This window comes from Gobio gobio (assembly GCF_949357685.1).
Source record: "Gobio gobio genome assembly, chromosome: 2".
Taxonomy (NCBI): domain Eukaryota; kingdom Metazoa; phylum Chordata; class Actinopteri; order Cypriniformes; family Gobionidae; genus Gobio; species Gobio gobio.
Genome location: NC_137098.1, coordinates 44441053 through 44463501, shown reverse-complemented (window position 1 = coordinate 44463501; position 22449 = coordinate 44441053). Strand labels below are relative to the sequence as shown.

General features: G+C 38.1%; 1 protein-coding gene across 1 annotated transcript in view; it reads right to left on the bottom strand.

Annotated features, from left to right (window-relative positions):
• Positions 1–5213: 5213 nt before the first annotated feature.
• nfatc3a (nuclear factor of activated T cells 3a) overlaps positions 5214–22449 on the bottom strand; it is a 112570-nt gene continuing 95334 nt past the window's right edge. Inside the window, exons 9-10 of the mRNA XM_079810677.1 lie at positions 20824–21840; positions 5214–7716 (exon numbers count right to left, since the gene is read on the bottom strand). Coding sequence (XP_079666803.1) covers positions 7637–7716; positions 20824–21840 — 1097 coding nt within the window. The 3' untranslated portion in view covers positions 5214–7636. The remainder of the gene's footprint in view (positions 7717–20823; positions 21841–22449) is intronic.

Genomic DNA, 22449 nt, shown 5'->3' with positions numbered 1-22449 from the left:
TGAGTTGTTTGTGATCTACATGCTTCCTGCTCATCCTTTAAAGGAATTGAATTGATAGAGGTGTGTATTCTGTTGCCCCCAGTCTGACCCCAGGAGAGATTGTGCAGAGTGAACTGTGCTGTGGTCTTACCTTGTTTTGGACTTTGCAATGTTTTGGAATCGTTGTCTACATCAGGTTTTTTTTTTTTTTTTTTTTTTTTAAACTGATGGCAGGCTGCTTGAATCATGAGCTTTTTTTTTTTTTTTTTTTTTTTTTTTTTTTTTTTTTTTTAATATATATATATATTTCATGACTGCATTACCCGGAGTGCAATACAGGCTGAACAAAATGTCACACCTCTCTAGTGAAAGAAGGGGCATTTTTCCCTAAAATGTATGAAATGTGTATGTATGTGTAAATGTGACTCTTATATGCAACAAATAAATTGATATTGCTCTGACATTTGCATGTCAAAGTGGTAACATGAAATGTTTTGGACCAGCTTAGTGTGATTGTTTAGATCAGAGGCCTACACCATGAAGCCGGTTTAGGTGGATAGCCAGGTATGTTTCATCTAGTTTGTGCCAATCCTGGGTTTTAGGCACCATGAAAGTGTTTAGGCTTTTAGCCAAAGTAACTTGCGCTCCACAGCTAACCTGCTCCAGGGCAGGTTATGTTCTGAGTTAGAGATCTCAAACCAAAATTGGACCAATCAGCTGTGAGCTAAGTGACACATCTCTGATGCAATAAAGTCACTACCCCAGTTTCTCTTGCTCCAAATTAAAGGTCTATAATTTATTTAAAGCTCTAATAATAATTTTGTATGATTTAGATATGTAATTCTTATACACTTAATCCATTACGCATACAATTTTAGTTGATCAATTATTAAGCACTGTTTAAATGAATATAAATATATAAAGGTAATCTAAATACTCTTTAGAATCAACAGATAAAGCTATAAAAATGACTACTTATAAGCTTAAATGTTCAGTTCTTTCTATACCTATATAAACTAACTTCACACGTTTTACTTGCACTGATATAGCAAGATTTTTTTTCTTTTAGTTGTCCTCTTTCATAGACGGCTCTTTTCTTCTTGCTGTGTAAATTTATTTAAATTGCTAATATTTTTCTATCTCTTAATATTCTGCAGAAGAGGTGAGTCGCAGTTTTACTGTTCCTCAACATGTGATTGGCTGTTCACTACTGATGTCACACCTTAACTCAGGATCAAAGCCTGAAACTTTGACAGAAAGTTTGTAAAAAGCCAAATATGTGCTTTAAGATAGAGAAAGTTGTATTGGTTTGGTTTTGTCAACCCAAAACTAAAATCCTGGAACCCTGAGTTTGTTCAACTGCCATCATGGTACAGGCCCCAGTAGTTTTCAACCTTTTTTTTTAGCTCCACATTGTCCACAACAAAGGCCCATGACTTTTCAAGGGTTTTCTTTTTTTCTCGATTTACTGGATACAATTGCAAATTAAAATAAGACATCTTAGTTTTAGTCATTTTGGGTTATTTCACAACTCTGACTCAAAATTAGCCATGGACTAGAGATCCTAGGAACTTGAGTGTTCGTGCGACTGATGGCACGAAAAGTTAATGCTAAGGCTCAGTTAATGCTGAATTTTAGGATTGATATTGGGAATAAAAATCATATGTAGGCCTTGGTCACGACTGTCCGTTGTTAGTCCGAACTAAATTTGCTGTAAAAGGGCGCGCTGTTAAAGCCCACTGTACATTTCATGTTCTGTTTCTTCAAGTTTTGTTTACAGTTTACAGTATTTGGGAAACACATTACAAGTAACTTGACTTACGTTATCAGATTACTTTTTTAAAGTAACGCATTTAAAAATGTATAAAATATCTGTTAGTTCGCAAGTTCCCATTTATTGACTGACAGCTCTCTTGTCCCAATGTTGAGAGAACTCGTAAGTGCAGAGGCGTTGTGTGTAAACATGATGGTTATTGTAGTTTTAGAATAAATGTGAGCATGCATTTACTAATCTCACTTGCACAAAAAAGATTCAGTATTCTTCAAAATGAATAAAATCAAAGTAAAATCAATATACTACGAAAACCTCCAATAATTAAATGTTAAATAAAACAAATATTAGTATGCATTTAATCTCACTTTATTGACCAATGTTTTGCTGCTTCAAAGATTCAGTTAAACCATAAGCAAAAATTACTTTAGAATTTTGTTTAATTTTTTATTGGTGGTGTTAAACTTTTTTTTCTCCTGTGTCCTATTCTTCTGTAATCCAGAATAGCAGCACATTTGAAGGGTTTGTTTGAGCTGCGCCCTCTACTGTACACGCATGAATTTGCATTTCCTTCAAATATAATAGACTTATTATTAAAATTTTGGTGTGAAAGCCAAAGGATCTTTACATTTGCCCAAAAATAATATTTTTTTATTATAAACAAACAAGGCCAGCCCAGGTGAGAAAAAGTAACGTAACACAATGCATTACTTTTCTTAAAAAGTAACTAAGTAACGCAAATAGTTACTTTTTAAGGGAGTAATGCAATAATGTAATGCATTACTGTTCAAAGTAACTTTCCCCAACACTGATGAAGTATCAGTAACCTAAACTGGTATTTTAATATATTTAAAAGTTGTGATGGTGTATGCCAACCCTTACGGAAGGAAAATATATTTACCAATATATTACTTGAAATATATTATAACATATTGTTAATATATTGATGGTACATATATACAAAATGTAATATATTGCAGTATATTGCAAAATATACAAATGATTGCCGCTTTCAATATATTGCAATATATTGGAAAATATAAATATTAAATCCCATATATGGGAATATATCGCCTAATGTATTACATGATATTTTCCAATATACTGCAATATTTTTTTGTTTCGTAAGGGAATGTAAGGCCCGCTCAATCGTCCCAACGACAGCTTCCGATAAGCGGGTGAAGGTTTCTGCACGTTGTCTTTTCAGCGGGGCAAAGTAATTTAATTCCAATTTACTTTTATCTGACTCCATTTTATCATGACCTCGAATTTAGGTTAGAATGCCGATTGGTTATTTGTATAACCAATTGATTATTCTGTTTAACCCTTCTTGTTGAAATGATACCCGTTCATCCGGATCGCAACAACACTTTGAGTCTCACACGGGCCGGGTTTACGATCTCTTTATCACAAACCCGTCAGTCAGACGCGATTAACTGATATCCTAGATGTCCGTGCTCCACGACCACGTTGATCATTCAATAAAATTGTATTCAGTCCCCATAGATCTGAACTCACTTAATTAATGCAAGACTATAATTAGATGCCATGACCATTACCATAGAGCCAAAGCGACCAAACTTAACTTCCTCTAATGGTAACTTTACATAATCATGTTGTGGTTTACCGCGTACACGTAATTAGAATTATATTACAATAATCAGGAGTTGAGGCTCACCCTATTTAGATTGGCCAAACAACTTTTCATTACTCTAAACGGAAGACCCATTTGGTCTAACCTCTACAGTCTAACGTAACTAATGCCAATGTGATAGTCGGAGCTCTAAAACATCAGTTTGGTGTGCCCTTATGCTTCTATAAGTTACTAACCTGAGCGTAGATTTGCGGTGTAATGGACTAAACGTAGTCAGAATAAATCAGTGTAACAATTTATTATTATTTATTATACATAATCAATTCAAAGATAATCCATACATAACATCAAATGTTCTGAAATAAAGAATAAAATGTGGATACCTGACTTCTGAAAATTATATATAATTTATATAGATATATTATATAATATATCTAGAAGACACTCAGCATTACGGGCTGACCTGTATAAAGGTTCGTGCTCTGACCCTTCTGCAACCTCAACCTCAAATACCAGTCCAAGACAGAAACCTCTTTCACATGTAAACATGAGTTCACAATGGGAATTTGCATTAATCAAGTCCTGTAGACCTGTAGTTTACACCTTATTGAGGACAGGAGGTAAAGACCAATTGGCAGAGGACACACCCAGCACAATAAGCAAAATATCTCTAAATTCTTAAAACCTGTTACCTTTTGCTTTACTTCTGTGAGAATGAGATCTTTGTACCAGTCGCACCGAGACTTTTAAAATGATAGCAAACATGTATAATACTGTATAGTACTTGTCCACATTAAGATGGGGAAGAAGCAGTGAAGGGAAAGACATGTAAATTAAGGCAATATTGGATGTTTAACTCAGTGTGATGTCGTCTCGGATGGAGACGCTAAATGCACAAGAGTGAGTTCAGAATGTTAATTTCCTTTGTTTTCTAAGTGAGTCGCCATCTCCTACAGTTCTTCCAGTCTTACAAGTTTTGGTAATACAATATAACGTTTTCTTGCAGATCAATACTGATCAATTTTACTCAGGTACTCAATTTGTGTTTGAGTATTTGCTACTGTAATTCTGTTCCAGTCTGCGGCCAGTTGCATAAAAGGCCACAAAGTTAAGACTCTCTTAAAAACTAGTCTGACCAGCTAACAATTGGGCAAATCGGTCTTACTTTTTCAATTCAAATGAGACAATCTACCTTTTTATGTAACTGACTTAAAAAAAAAATTATGACCCATCTTGTGGGAAAAAATTAGACCAACTTAAGACTGGTCTAAGCAGTTTATGCTGGTCTAACTTATTCCAGTCTTCCAAATGAAGCCAAACAACATTTATATCTGGAATACATTTCATAATATGTAGTTTAGGTGGCCTCAAATATCCAACTTTTTGTTTAGTCTGAAAAATGGTAGAATGAGAAAATTGATGATGTTCTCCAGCTATAATTCCAATAAAATGTTTTTTTTTTTTTAGCAAGAGCTGTAATATTTGATTCGGCAGTTGAATGCCGTATAATGACCACTAAACTATTGCAATATAACTTTGTCTAAAATCAACAGCTCTTGATTTAATTAGCCCTAGGATAATGTACAATTATTACAGCAAAATAAACCCCAACTGTGATCAGTATCATGCTGGGTGAAGTCATTGTTTTTAATTCTGCGAAATCTGTAGCTATACGCCAGAATGTGTGGACACGGGGCACTTCATTCATTAGTCACTATCTAGTAAATAACTGCTACAAACTAGTGTGTTTATTATTATGATAATTTAAATAATATAACAAATAAGAGTTTGCAATACCAAGCTGAAAAACAGACAGCTTTCTTGATGCGTGCAGAATTCGGGACACAATGACAGATTGACACAATAAGAGACATTTGGGCATTTATTCTTTTTATTGATACACTACTTCAGACGAGCCTATGCCGCACTGTGTTCCCTTTGAATAATTTCAAAAAGCACTGCAGTCTTAAAAATTACAAAATGTTAAATACAAAATGTACATGAAATAACAATACAAGGCTCCGTAAACATCAACTGAACCTGTACTTTTATTTTACAAACCATCCAAGCTACCCAAACTTTAGGAATGACATCCATTTCAAAGTATCAAAAATAGAGTTCTGGTGTCTGCGTTGTCATCTGTATGTAAAATGGGAACACGTTGTTCGATCTTTGGTTTCTAAAGAATTCAAATAGGTGCTTATTTAGGGACCCTGCTTCATCCCAGAACTCCCCATCAGTTTGTTTTTCTGTCTTGATTCTCAAAAAACACTATTCCTAAATCAAACTCAAACCATATGACACACGTTCTCTAAAACTGAATTTGAACACAAGTTAAGGCTTTCCTACGTATATTTGATAGTTTAAATTAAATAGTCAAAAGTGGCATTAAAAACAGCTGTCACTATATGTAAGAGTTTACGTACAACAAAATATACTTACATACTGTATAGATGCAAGAGTAACAAACAAACCTGCTATATGAAAAATGTCACACCATCATATCGTCTGTCCTTGCATAGCCTAATGTATCAGTGTGCTTTTACACCATTTCAATTCAGAGGTTTTTAAAGATACAAAAACAAATATCTACAATTCATTGGATACAAACTGACGTAAGCGCATACGCACAAAACTGTTAAGACGCTTGCTCTGTGCATGAACAGACACATCTCGACACACAGAACTCTTGTCTGGTACACTACTCTATGAAGAAGCATCTCTACAGCATCTAGTCTAGAGGCATCAAGGTTTTCTTTTTTGTCTATTTTTCTTTTTCTATAGGCAGAAGGCAGGTTTATAGTGCATAGCAGTTTTTTTCTTTTTCAAACATAATTAACAGTCATGGATACAGCTGTGCGTCTCACAAAGACTGAAAAAAATGGTGCCAGTTTTCCTGAAAAAAACTAAACAAAAAACTGTCATCTCCGAATTAAAAGTAAGGCAAGAAACCAATACAAATACATAGATTTGTAAGCATCGTCTGTGTCTGACCCAAATTGTGAGGTACAGAAACCTGCCTAAATCGTTTTTTTGTCCACATGAGAGCAAATATGAGCGCTAGAGTAGTCTAAGATAGGTTTGGATTTCAACCTTTATGAAAAGTCCCAGAATGCAGCAGGGACACAAACTGAGAGCAGCTCTATATAATAACAGATCAAGTACTTGTTGATTGTCAGGAAGAAAAAAAAATCAACAATTAAACATGGTCATTCCCTGACATCAAACCTGCACTGTTTTTTATTCAATTGTCCAATGCATGTTTATGCATATTTAGTTTTTTCTCTAATTGAAGGCACAAGGCGTGTCTCAGCATAGTCAACATATTATTATGTTTGAGTTCAATGCAGATAAAGCCCACTATATATATATATTTTCTCTTCAGACCTTTTGGTCTACGGTCATGAGTTCATCTTCCCATGCAACTGTACAAAACGTGTTATCTTTAGAGTCTGAGAACAATTCATTTGACTTAAAGCACAGCACTGTGAAAGTAAGATTGAACTAACACAATTCACAGCACTCCAAAACACAAGATGAAGCTCGGCTACTTCTAAGTATAAAATACACACACTGGATTTAACCATGTCCTCGTTCAAAAAACAAAACAAAAAACAAGAACGGAAAGAAAACTAATATAAATTCTCTGCAGAAAACCTTGTTAACAATCACAGCTACTACATAAGGCATTTGTTCAACCTGAAGAGGAAATGGGCCAATCATTAAACATTATCTACAGATCAGAAAGGTCACTAGACGTGGAATGTTGCATATTATTACTACAGACTCAGTGCAGCGCCTGAGGGCCTGTCCACTAGAGGGCAGCACTGGGAGAATGTGTACTGAAAAAGGCGGCGTTTCCGCTGGTAAGAAGGCGAAACGTGGGCGTCTATCATGGTTCGAGCAGCCCTCGGCTATCACACTAAAGTGACTGTAGAATCGCTGCATATTCCGGTCAGGGATGAGGGTGCTCGACTGCATAGCTAGCCAATCCGAGGGGGGAATCTACAAGCCGCAAATAATAATACATCATGCTGTCAGAGAGCCCTGAATTATTGGTTTTACTTCCAAGAGAATGAATCCAAGTGTTCTCCCACTCAGCCATGTCTGCACATGTGTATAGTACACCTGATTTTGTGTACAGTATATAGCTGTGTTCATGAATCAAGAGCAATAATTGTTGCTTGAATTGCTTCTGGATCCACGCCGGGTAAGGTGTTTTTTAGCATATTGGGTGGAATCTCGCCGACCAGCTCTGGAGTCCTGTGAAGATGGACGTGGTGTGTTGTGGGCTAGGACTGACTGTGTGCAGCTGGAGAGCCCCCATGAGCCCCCGGGGCCTGAGACATGTCTCTGCCTATGATCTCATTCACTGAAAGACACAAAAAGAGACATTGTTCAGATTTAGGAGCAATCCAAAAGTGAAAAAGACATCATTTCAAGGACTGATATGGCAGGAGGTACACTACCGTTCAAAAGTTTGGGGTCGGTAAGATTTAATTTTGTGTCTCACTATGCTCACTAAAGCTGCAAAATATTATTACAATTTAAACATTTCTATTTCAATATATATTTAAAAAAGTTATTTATTCCTGTGGTGTCAATGCTGAATTTTCAGCATCATTCCTCCAGTCTTCAGTGTCACACAATCCTTCAGAAATCAAAGGATCCTTCGGAGAAAAAAAAGGATCACTGTCGGCTTTTGCTGGCTTAGTTGGGGACACTCAAAGGATTAGTTCACTTCAAAATGAAAATTTCCTGGTATTTGAATCACCCTCATCTCATCCAAAGATGTTCATGTCTTTCTTCAGTCGAATAGAAATTGAGGAAAACATTTTAGGATTTTTCTTCACATGTTGAAGGTCCAAATCAATGCAGTTTCAAAGTGCTTCGATCCAAGCGGCTCTGTGCGATCCAAGACAAGGAATAGGGTCTTATCTAGCGCAATGATCGATCGTAAAAAAAACAAAAACAAAAGGAATATACTTTTCAACCTAAATTGCTCATCTTGCGCTGCTCTGCGACGTGCTAGTGATTGCGCAATCACGTCAAAAACGTCACACTAGACGTAGGCAGAAGTACCGCCCCCGTTACAAAATGCGAAGACTAATACAAAACAAAAAAAACGCTAAAACAACGATGTCAGGTGCTTTTTTCGTTGAAGATGGAGTGTTTTTTGGTGAAGGGAGTTTGTATTAGTCCTCCCAAGGTCGCTTGGGGCGGTACTTCGGTCTACGTCTAGTGTGACGTTTTCCACGTAATAGCGCAATCACTAGCACGTCGCAGAGCAGCGCAAGATGAGCAATTTAGGTTAAAAAGTATATTCGTTTTAAATTTTTTTGTGAAAATGACTAATCGTTTCGCTAAATGAGACCCTATTCCTCTTCTGGGATTCAAAGTGCTTTGAAACTGCATTGATTTGGACCTTCAACCAGTTGGTTGCAATTGAAAACCATTATGTGAAGAAAAATCCTTTTCGACTGAAGAAAGAAAGACATGAACATCTTAGATGAGATGGGGGGTGAGTAAATTATCAGGAAATTTTCATTTTGAAGTGAATTAATTCTTTAACATTCGGCAATATTGACTTGAATGCTATTGGATGAGAACGGAGCTGAACCGGATGACGACGTCACTGTTTTCTCCAGAGCTGCTTTATAGCTGAACTGAACTCATTCTAATAATTGATTAACTTTACACAGTTATTGAACCGAGCTGAATCAACACTGATTTGATTTCAACGGAATAATGACTGTTTATTATTGTCTTTTTAGATCTGCTTAACAGCAGAATTGAACTCTGTTTGCATCATTGAATCCTTATTTGCCTGTCTGTCACTGTAAAGTTGCTTTTGAAACAATCTGCATTGTATGAAGCGCTATATAGATAAAGGTGACTTGACTATAATCAATTTTGAAAATAGGACTGCTTAATATTTTTGTGTAAACTGTAAAAAAGGATTTTTAGGATTCTTTGATAAACAGAAAGTTCATAAGAACTATTTGAAATAGTTAAAGACATTTTGTTAGTGTATCAGTTTAATGTGTCCTTTCTGAATAGAAGCATTCATTTCTTTCTTTAAAAAAAAAAATCCTACTACCCCGAACGATAGTATGAGCTTTTTTAAGTTCAAATTAAGCATTTTAAAAACCATTTCTGTTTCTAACCATTGAAGGGCAGTGTTGAGCTGTGTAAAGTCGAGTACAGACTTCATTCTGGAGGGCCGGTGGAAATATAAGACAGATAAAAGGGGGTAGAAAAAGAAAAAAAAATCTTTGGTATGTGACGACTCAGAAAAAAAGTTGTGTGCGAGTGTGCGTCTGTGAGCGTGAGGATGCAAGTTCTGACAGCGGCAGTCTCATTTAGATGACCACAACAGGCTAAAAAACCATCCTCTGTTTCTTTAACTACTAGGCTTCAGTGCAGGCAGTTGCATCAGTTCATTATGTGTTTAATGGCCTTTGATTACATTTCCTCTCGCCTGTTGGCTTGGGCTTTTAGAGCACTATGAAAGGCCTGTATAAAATTGATCCATTGTTAAAACACATGTTGTATATCCCAGAAGACAGAGGAGCAAGTATGGTTATTACTTTAGCAGGCAGAGAGACTGATGTTAAGCAAGCAGCAGTTTGTCCCAGCAGGGTTCTGATTAATGCCATGAAAATGTAACCATTTCTCCACATGCTCTATTGGATCGTGGATTTTCTCATTTAGCATATAACATGTCTCGTTTTAGCAAGCATGACGATATTGCAGCTATGACAATGTCAGTCAACGACAATCATGATACAAAAGTTTATCCTACAAAAAGAAGGGAAAAAAACAGAGAACTAGGGCAAAGACGGTTCCTCACTTTATGGAAAAAATGATTGTTCTTTAGGAGAGACGGTGAGTTTTGACACACTCACCGCAACATTCAATCATCAGATTTCCAAGCTTGTCATCGGAGTAAAACACACATCTATAAAAGGCGATGACAAATTTGAGGGAAAAGCCAGGGAGCAGATAAGCAGGTTTGACTGTTGAAGCGGCCTCGGGTATCATTCATACAGGTACCTGCCTCAGCAAGCGACTTAATAATCCCTGCATTCCTCATCCAGACAAACCATGACTGACTGGGATGGACCAGGTTTCACCACATTTTCCAACAGAACTAAAAAGTCAAAGTGAACAAATGTGTCGCTCTGCTGCCTACACAGGATTAGAGCTAAGCTTTAGAAGACGTATATAACGGCATAAACAGTCATTTGGTAAAAAGACATCAAAAGGCGAAGAGCTGGGCTTGGTGCTAAAAATAGCATTTAAGGTAAATGAAAGAATACGTGTGTTTAAATGTGAAATATGGCAGAGGGTTTTTACAAAAAAGCGGCAGAACACCATATAAAGGACTGTGCTGATCTGCTCGGTAAATGGAATTAATAAGCATCTCCCATAATAGTCCTTATGTAGGGAGAATATTTAAAGCAGTTGTGTAGTGTGCTTTAGTATGTAACGCTACTAATATTTGTGATGGCTTACTCACAACTTTTCGGGGTTTAAAAAAATCCAAATGTCACGAGAACTAACTATTGCCCCGCCATGTTAGTATCATTCAGGCTAAGCGCGTCACATTTGCATAAGTATTGTAGTTATTTGGGTTTAATGAAGATTATATCTTTTGTTGCTTTGTGCGCAGTGTCTTTTTTTGTTCACGTTTATTCGGTTCATGCTGTTCACAGTTATGTCAACTGTTATTTTGTGTTTGAACTTTAGCGTTGTTTTGACACATTTCTTATGTGGTTGATGTTATTATTTTGTGATGGTTTTGTGTGCGAACGTTGCATGTTTTGAGTGTGTGTGTTGTGTTTCAAATGCCCAGCCGCTGTCACAGATCATCCTGTTGGCGTAGGCGGCTCTTCCTCTTGCATGAACACACTTCACACATGCAGACCTGCTCTGGGCTGATTGTGAGTTCTGCTTTACAAGCCACTCAACGTGCTGTCTGTCTCTCACGCCGCACAAACAATCTAACAATCTTACACACACACACACACACACACACATTCTGCACAAATCTGCACTGCACAACCTCACACACATTGTAAAAGACCGATACAACTGAAACGTAAATATAAATCGCAGCGTCACCTGCGCACTTCATACAATAATTTGCAACTCTCATCAAAGGTTTTTAAGACACATTAAACTAAATAAATGAATTAAAATAAATAAATAGTAAATGTGCCATAAAAAACAAACCTTTGCAGATACGCACTGAAAAGCAATAATGAAATATACATTTTGTTTTAAACTAATTTGATGCACAATATAGTTTAATTTAGCTATTGCCATGGAGCATCAAACACGCACACTTAAACATCTGGTAAAGAGAAAAATAACTAATGAAAAAATGTATGTCAGTACACAGTCGGTCAATAAATCCAGACAGCTATTTAATCAGCGTCTGTGGTGTGCCTGTGGTATTGGCAGATTTTTAAGGGGACCGTTTTTTAGAGAAGTCTAATATGTCATCTGCCACGGTATTTACTCTACTTTGAAGAGGACTTTCTTATTTTAAAACGTTATTTTCCTGTCTCCTCCTAGAGCAAAAGCTTTCTTTTCTCCCTATTTCCATTTTTTTTTGCGTGACACAAAAGCACACTGTAGTTTCTCATGTTCATTCAAACACACACATACACACTTTGTTCAACGTTTGGACCAGTTTGGAAAGCAAGTCACCTCAGGACAGAGCAGCCTAAACTCTGGACTCGGAGTCTGTAAAAACTCACAGGTCGTTCTATTCCCATTACATTTGCTTACTGTGAATGATATAACGGAGCACAAAGTAAAAATCTCAACAGCATATTGAGGGCGTAAATGTCTAAACCGACACCTGAGCTCTGTCGATATTAGCGATGCATCTGACTCAGTTAAATACGGGAAGTTACTGTGCAATATATCGCAATATAGCAGCAACTGCCTTAAGAAGTTTCAACATCATCTTTCCCCACATGTAAGAAAGCATGATTCATCTCAATCTCTTTCGCATAATGCTTGAGAGTCTCAGCGTAGAGTCTTTAAACAGGGGATCCTCTGTGGATGAGTGGAAGGGGCCATCCCTTATTAACATATAATATACAGGGTCTGAGCCTGAGAGCTTGCTGACAGCAAAACTCTGAGCTGGGGTAAATGATATTGTTTGACGGTGCTGCCCCCAAGTCTGTGAATCACTGGACTATAGCCACTGCACTGGCTGGCCGTTAACTAAGGCTCTCAGTTGAGATGGGCTGACACTCTCTGAATAACCAGAAATGGCCAACCTGACAATAACAATGACTAACTGGTTACCAGTTCAAACTAATATTTTTTTCTTTTAACTTAAGGGAATTATTTATAACAAACATTCGGTAAGCTAAGTGACAGGTTAATTTAGGATACATCTGCAACCCTTTTACCCATTCTGGGATAGTTTGGTACATGCTGTATATCACTTAAATGTCTATTTGAAAAATTGTTGAAAAATTGCAAGAGTCAAGAAATAAATATGAAAAAATAATTATGTAACACCCATTTCCTAGAACAGGAACTATGAAATGTGATTCCATTGTAGGTGAGATCCTGATGCTATTTTGTTCTATTTTCAAAGCAGCGAATCCGTTGTGTTATGATGGAAAGTATTATACTAGGTAAGACTGACCTCATCAGCCGGCGCAACTGATAGAGAACACCCATTTCCATTTAGGAAAAAAACAACAAGTCTGATGTTTAAATGAACTGATCTGTATAGCTTCAAAACTACAGAGCGTGAAATGTGAAATCTAGATTGTGTTTAGGACATGTGCAATGACAGGGTACTCTTTTGGTTTGCTTTTTCATTTCTCAACCCCTTATGACCTCAGCAACAATGTACCGTAAACTACACAAATCTAAAAAAAAAGAGTGCAAGTAAGAGAGAGAGCAAAATGGAGCAGTTAGTTTGATCTGTGAATCATATTGTGGATTCCCCATCTAAAGAGTCAGTCAGTGATTCATCCCAATTTTCTTTGACCAAAGGTTTCAGCAATCTCTTTCACATGTTTTACATGTTTAGTCACTAGCTTTAATGATCAGCACAACGTAGTCTTGGGGCAAAACCATACAGCAGTGCAGGTGCCGTAAAGAACTTAAGCCGATTGTCGCATTTTAATGCGTGTTTGACCCATGGATCATTTTTTTCAATTGTGGAAAATAAATACACAAATATTTAGAAGGGGCCCTTCAAGAGAGTTTGAAAATGAAAACAGTAGATTAGTCCAGGTGAATAAAACAAAATGTTCCTAATGCAAGTTCTGGAGGAGCACGTTCTTTTAACTAAAATGATAAGATCAAAAGCACAAAGTGCATACACAGCCACATGCTGCACTCCTTACATAATTATTCTGGCCTCCCTCCTTCTTACTATAACTAGATTCATAAAGGAACATTGAAATTTAGAGATATAAAAAGAGATGCACAGTGGAACAAAGTTTCCTACAAAATAAATAAATGCAAAATTCTAATTATGCCATGTAAAACAAAATTAACCAGTACATTTAACCATTAAGCAGACACTTTTTTGTCAGGAAAGACAAGCAATTCATCAACAATATTAGCAGTGTAACAATATCGAACTTAACCTTAAAAAGAAAACCTTAACTTAAAATTTTAAAAACTTAAATTTTCTCACCCTCATGCCGTTCCAAAACCGGTATCCAATATTTAATATCCAATATTTATTTACCTGTTCTTTCTGTGGGGAATACGTTTTTTTTTTTTTGTGGAAAATATGAGACAAGAAAAAAAAAGAAGAAAAAACAGAAAAAGAAGAGAGAACCCCCCCCCCCCCCACACACACACACACACACACACTCAAAATATACACACAATAAGGTGAAAATGTCATGCCAGAGAACGAATACGCCTGAGTTGGAGTTTCCTGCTCAGAGAGCGCACCCTTGTCACATCAATTCCCAAGGATCATTGCACCACACCACATCTCTGCAGCCAAACACCATTGCATTGCAAACTGGACCGACCGCAAGGTCGCTGCCCACCTCCGCCAAGACCTCAGAATTATGCTCCAGAAACTGTAATTGTACGGAAAGATGACACAAAACCAGGTTTCCACTAGTTTCAGAAGAGAGTTCTCCGATTGTGTTTAACAAGCTGCGTCGGGCCCAGAGCTCTGTTTTCCCCCCTTCCAGACTCTCTTTTTCCCTCAGAGATCAGAGGAGTTGTGTTATTAATATGACACAGTCATTTACCACTGGCTAAAGACTACAGACCTGGAATATGTTGCATGATGAAGTTTCCGTACCCACAAATGGAAAGAGGGAAACAGACACAAGTAACGGATGAGGGCAGCACATAATATGAGGATATACGTTATAAGGAGCAGTTCAGAAAAACTGAATATAGTTACTTTAGTAAATTCCACACGCTAAACCAACTCTCGTCCCTTGACGGAACAGACTGACACTGAGATATAAGCTCTGTGTTTGTGTGTGTGTGTGTGTGTGTGTGTGTGTGTGTGTGTGTGTGTATGTACAGTACGACAGGGATACGGGCCCCGAAGACAGCAGGCCTTTGCCTATTATTAACCCAGATCAGTGCACTCATGCCGGGGTGGCAGCTGCACACAGACATCCACGAGAACAAAGGAGCACAAGCACACGCTTGCGTACACATCTCAAACACAGACCTCTGGGAGGACATTAATTAAATACAATTGACATGAAAAAGAGAGGAGAGAAGAGATGAGGCAAGAGAAAAGAGAAGTGACTAAGACTAGAGTAAGTACTGACACACACTGCTCCTTCTGTTCAGCATGAGGGAACTAATCCAAACTCATCAGGGAAAATATGGCACCCAACTCCTTATGCTCGTCTAACACGAACACACACACACATACGGCTCCCTCAGCACATCAAGCAGTCTACATTTAAATCATGGATATCATGTTGAGAGGTAAACGCAATAGTACTAATAGTAGAATGCTCAACTTACAATACTCTTTCAATAACTCATTTATGTCTCCAATATTCTATTGCTTCTATGACCTTTCTGTTGGAGAGTGTGTGCGTTTGTGTCAATTCCCTGTTTTTTTGTCGTCCATCTGTCAGTCTGTCTGTAGCCCCTCCCCAACACCACCTGCAAAGAGTCTTTGACATCACCTGTGCCATCTGTTCACACACACACACACACACACACACACACACACACACACACACACACACACACACACACACACACACACACACACACACACACACACACACACACACACACACACACACACACACACACACACACACACACACACACACACACACACACACACACACACACACACACACACACACACACACACACACACACACACACACACACACACAAAACACACGATTCTTATTTGTCCATGAAAAACCCCAAACACTTCCAGCCCTTAAATATTAGCTGTCAATATAAATAAACTTTAATCTACCCAGTTGGATTAAAGGCTCCATGCAGACCTGGAATAAAAACAATAGGACCGGAATATCAAGTGGGATTCCCACCTTCCACAATCTGCTAGTAAGCACTATTAAAAACCAGTTTAACCAGCATCAAAACAGCTTCGGAAATGAAAGCAAGTGCGATTTGTAAATAAACACCAGGTTTTAAACGGTCACAGAAATCACACAACTCCCGAACTCACTGCCACTGACAGAGTGACAGCCACTGAATTCTGCTGAAAAGTGATTCATCAAATGGAACTGAAGTATCTGGGGCCATAAAAGTGCCAGGAAAGTGTGATTAAGAACGGCAGAGTCTGACTGATACATAAACTTACATTTAAATCAGGTGAAACTCTGAGCCAGTTGCAGAGTGCTTACAGTTAACCATAAAGAGTGATTCATGACTCTTATGAACAGACACAAGAGACAATAGTGCAAGAAAAATTAAAACATTGAATTTATACTTAAATGCAATAAACAAACAATCAATTTTGACATGATACAGATTAATATTGGAATATGGTAAATAAATAAATGAATGACCTTTGAGATTTTTGTCAAATTTATTAGCATTTTTATAAGGATTCAATTTATTCACTACATAGGCCTTCATTAACACATGCAGTAAATTTCAATAGTAGTCATAGCTGTATGTTGAGTTTATATTTACATGAAATAAATATTAAAGGGGTCATGAATTTAGAAATCAACTTTTCATTAAGACTTTGATATATAAAAGTTCATCGTGATAAAGAATATCCTGTACGTTTCGGAGCGGAAAACTTCCTTGTTAGTCAAAGACACCAGACCCAGCAAACGCTCAATCTGAGAATGTGCCAAGCTGTGACGTCAGAGTGTGGTGAAACACCGCCTTAACCGAAGAAGACAAACGCCTGATTTGTGCATGGCATGTTATACATAAATAACATAGGCCTACGTGAAGCTAAACCGGATCTAACTTCCAATCAATAAACATACTGCATAAGCTTCAGATTCCAATATTATGAATGCATGGATGAACTTTAGTTTTAATGAATATCCAGCTCACGTGGGGAAGACATTGCACGTTTGTTCCTTCATTTCACCACGGATTCATTTGTAAACAAGAGACTGGATTTGCAGACAGGATGAGATTACATTAATGAATGATGCAACACACTTATGTGAGTAAAAAGTTTTTTTTTTTTTAAATATGTGTGATAGTATTGCAATGTTACAGATCGTTTTGTATCTATTTATTATGAGTATGTGTCCAACTGAACATGCCTTAGCACGCTGTCACAGACTGGAGAATCCTTTATTTGAGGTGTTGTTGGTTCATTGTCCTGCGATTCGTGATCAGTCTCGGACATGTTTGGGCCAGGGCTTGCAAAACCCAAGGTCCCGGGGCTATGTGTTTCCCAGACAGTCTACCAAAACGTATCACAGGCCTGCCGACGGGCTATCTTAAATAGTGAAATAACATTCCTTTCTTTATGTGCGTTGTTCGCTCTCTTGACTTGATATTTGAAAGAAAAAAACAATCGCCGGAGTTTTGATCATGCTGATTTGTCTGACTCTGTAGTGAGACTTGTTTGTGTGTGTTAGTGATGCATGGTTTGCGGTTATATCCACCGATCGGGCGGGCACAGTAATACAAATTAACATTCCAATTAATTGCGGGTGGATGAGAGATAAATCATTGTGTTTGTTTGATAAAGACATTTTGCGCGCCCTCTGGGCGAATCATTCGGGTTGCCGTTTTCCCACACGCTTTCTCAACAATTCCACACGTGTACTCACGGGGGAGCAGAAGTTCATTATAATATGCAAAGCTTATCGAATCATAGCAGTGGGCGTTTACTTCCAAGTCTTCAGTGCGGCACGCCCATCAAAACCGAGCATTCAATGAGAGAGGCTCAAAACCAGGGTAGAAAATAAACCTATTACTTATTCATCATGATGTTTTTGAATGTAAAAGCCATGCGAACGTCATAAGTTGACCTCATACAACAGAACAACATTTTTTAAAAAGCCAGTTCATGACCCCTTTAATAATATTAATTATGGGATACGATGCATATTAATATTATAATATATAATAAATTAATTATGGAATAAATTATGGACAATAAATGACATTTGAGATTTTTTCAATTTCATTTGCATTTTTCTAAATAGTGTTTATAAAGTTTTAATTTATTCAAATAGGCCTAGCTTTAGCAAAACATGCAGTACATTTCAATAATAGTGGTAGTTGTATGTTGGCGTGAAAGAAGGTTTATGTCAGTGACTGGAGCTGTGTTCTGTTCTATTTGCAGTTCATTTCTGACCTCCTTAACAACTCGACAGTGCTCAAGAGCTTCAGTCAGAATGACACAGACCCTATTTATAGTGTGTGCTTTAGGGAGGATACAGTCCCTGGTGAAATCAGTTCAAAATTTCACTTTTAAAAAGGCTCAACTTCATCACATCTCGCACACTGAATGCATGAGGATGTCTAATGTTACAGTATACGCGAGCAACATGTGTGGCTGAGCATACCTACTTTGAAATACTGAGTGTGTATGAGCGCACCTATGTGAAATAGGTGAATTAGGCCGTGCACATCTGTGAATTAGTATGCGGCTGGCCAAGAGTGTGAATTGTGTGTGTGTTTTAATTACAAATGCTGGATCCTTCTGGACCCACACTTCACTGCACACACACACGTCTAATTTGTGTGACTCAAGCGGTTTATTTACTCTTTCTGACTGTACATTTAAATATGCAACTGAAGAATACCAGAAAGCAGAAGTGACTCCCGTGATCAAATTCTGGTCCAGGAATGGTATCTTGCAAACATGACGACATTGCTGGAATCTGTGCTGATGAACAGCATTAGCCTGAACTCACTCATCAGTCATCCATGGAAAAAATAATCTACTATGATAGATGCACCAGGTTCAGTGTAATACAGCCCACATAGCAAACACATTTTCAGTAGTAAATTGCTGAGTTTTGAATAAGGAATCCATTGCGGTCTGTTGTCTGTACTTCTCAAATAAACACACCGTTAGCAAAAAATATCCACATAAACACAGACGCTGAGGAACAAGCTCTCTCTCGTTCTAAGCTGTACTGTAGGATTCCATTCCAGACGTTGCCACTGTATTCTGCACAGTACACACTGAAAATTGACTATTTTAAAGACACAAAAACAATACACATGTTAACTAGTAGCATGCAATTGTTCAAGCTGTCATTACCTCATTATGTTCATGTAATTGTGACTGACGACAACTTGGCTCAAAAAAACTAAAAACAAAACAAAAAGTTATTTATATTTATATTAATGGTTAAACCACCATAGAAAAGTTTGGGGTCAGTAAGATATAATATATTTTTAAAGAAATTAAACTTGTATTCAGCAAGGATGCATTAAATTGATCAAAAGCGACAACCAAGACATAATGTTACAAAAGTTTTCTATTTCAAAGACAGGCTGCTCTTTTTAACTGATGAAAGAATCCTAAAAAAAATGTATGTCAGTTTTCACAAAAATATTTAGCAGCACTATTTTAACTGATATGAAGAAATTTAACAAATCAGCATAGAATGATTTCTGAAGGATCATGTGACACTGAAGACTGGAGTAATGATGCTGAAAATTCAGCTTTGCCACCACAGGAATGAACTAAATTTAAAATGTATTAAAACATAAAAGTTATTTTAAATTGCAATACTATTTCACAAAGTATATTTCACATATTTAAAAAAAAATGGAAGGTCATATTGAGTGCACTGCATTGTGGGAGCATGTGCTATTGCATATAGCAGTGCTCGACATTTAGCCTTGTTATGTGCTTGTCCTTTGGACAAATAAACAGGCCATTAACTTGTCCAAATAAAAAATTGATTAAAAAATGATTTTTTTTAAACATACTATAGTATATACTGCAGAAACAGTGAGAGTAGTAAGGTAGTAAGCGACTCAAACACAGCCTCTCTGTTTTCCTCCCCCACGTTACTAACGTCAGGCCTCATTGTTCTGCTAAGAAGGATTACGAGTGTAATGAATCCTCCCTATGTCATGACACTCTTAAGATCTGGATATGTCTGTAATGTCCCAGGCAACTTGTGCACACAAATTAATTTTTAGTAAATTAAGCATTAACTTATTTATTTATTACATTCTAATGTTCTCGTTCTACTAGTTCCTGTTATGAATAAGCTACTACTGCACAGATTTACACATATTTATTCACCCTTAATGTATGAATCACACACTATAGTCGGCTGATTAAATTACTGCAAGTTCCTGTCATTCTCTAATATCCATAAGTATCATATATGAATAAAGTGAATAAAAAGGTAATTATTTCAATGAGTACTACAGAATCTATAACGAAGGGGGGAAACAGACATGCCTGCCTGCTGGTAGGACGCATGCATTGTAGTTTTGTTCATTATAGCTAAATTAAATGCAACCTGGAGTGGCCCAGTCAGAAGTAAATGGACACTATACATGTCAACTGTCTACATATTTCCACTAAAATCTCAGAGCTACGCAATCTTCCGGTATAGTATTCTCCACCAGTAAACTGTGGTAGTAGCGAACTCTTTCTGTCATTTTTAATACATGTCAATCACAATGAATTTTATTATAACATGGTATAATTATATATATATATATATATAAATTATACCATGTAATAATATAATTCATTGTGATTGACATTTATTATTAACTGTAGTAAACATAACATTTTACATTATATTAAAACAACATTTTGGTAATGAGTTCCAGAGGCTTTAAATATCTTTAGCGTAAAGGTGATGTCATATAAAAATTGCTTTGTCCTGTTAATTGTGTGCTTAATTTTCTCACATTTTCCACACACACGGTGCTGTACCAGAAGTTGCAGTGGCCACTGAGGCTAAATGTGGAAGTGATCATGCACATTCAAATCCTATCAAGTGTCATAAGATGAAAAGACACTGTTTAACAAAGTGCAAAGACTCACCATCATCAAGCGTAATGTCCTGTAAGCCAATGGTACGGAAAGTGGGCTCTCTATCCTCTGGCTCCTGTTTGATGTTCATCCTCTCTCCCTGCTGGGTCAGGGGGTGCACCAAAGGACCTGAAGGGGACAACCCAGCCAAAACAGGGCTGCTAGCCTGTGGGGAAGGCTGTCCAGAGAGCACCATGGGCCCCAAGGGGCTGCTGGATGTAGGAGATGGGGAGGTAGGCGAATGGTAGGGGAGGGAATGGAGCTGGGGGGACGAGGGCCCAGAGTGGGGAGATGGCACCATACGAGCAGGAGCACTGGAGGGTGTGGGGCAGGAGGCGGACCGCTGCCCGGCTGGATGGTAAACCAGTGGACGCTGCAGCTGTGGGACCGGCTGTCCTAGCGTGTGGGTGGGAGATGGGACCTGTCCTGGAGTGGGGCAGTGATAGCTTAGAGAGTGAAGGTGAGGGGAAGAGTGGGCCATGACCTGGTTGCTACCCGTACAGGCTGCATGGCTAGGGCTGGGGCCAGGCCCCGACGGCACTCCAGAGGTGGGTGTTGAAGAAGCTGGGCCGTACACCATCCCCAAACCCAGGGTGTGACACCCGGCCGGATCGGACTGGAAGGGCATCCGCTCGTAGGCCTGCGGGGAGCCTGCAGTCATAGGAAGACTATGCTGGCCGTTGAAGGGCATGTTGTGCTGTATGGGTGGGTAAGATGGTCTGGCAGTGGCAGCAGGGCCTGGGTGGAAGGGAATCTGGCATTCATGAGGCGCATTCAGCCCTTGAGCCTGAAGGTGGGGCAGGTGGGGAAGAGTTGGGGAGCCCATTGGGGCGCAGGGGGCCTGGAGTGGGTGCAGGCCTGCAGCCAGGCCACGTGGGGAGCTAGACAGAAGGCCGTCTGGTGGGTGGGAGTGCTCTGGGGAGGACATCGGCTGAGCGCAGACCAAACTGGCAGCATGGACCAGAGGCATAGACATGGGCGGCACGGCAGGGGAGTCCAGATCATCCCTATGTTCCTGCTTGACCAGGACTGGAAGGATGGAGAGAGAGAAAGAGAGGAAGAAAAGAGAAAAACTTTATTTGATAAACTTAATATTTGAATTGTCATTAGCTATAACACGTCACTGATTAGCCTGAACAGTAATTATCTTTTCAGTAACACCCCTTTAAGTACTTTTATTTACACTTTTATTATGATCATATTGAGTGTTACTGAGGTCGCATTATGCCATTACATTAGCATTTCAAACTGATTAACCATACTAATTTCTTTTAAAGTTTAATAGATTCACAGCACTAATGAACTCTTGTCCCATTTTCAAACTACGATAAAACTGACAGCAACATTATATGATTAACATATGTTCAAGAATTATGCTCAGTATAAAAAAATGCACATATTTCATTATAATATATATATACATATTATAATATAGTGTAATATTTCCATTAAACTCTCCTCTCCTAAATGTGCACACAATGAGTAATAGTAACACATAGTGTTCAGTAACCCATTTCCCGATCTGCCATTTCCCTGGCCCGCATGAGTGGGGGATATTTTTACTTGCTGTGGACTGAGAGAGCATATGTTGCCTGCTTGAGTGCCATGTAAACCAGCTCTGAATTTGGGAACTGAAGA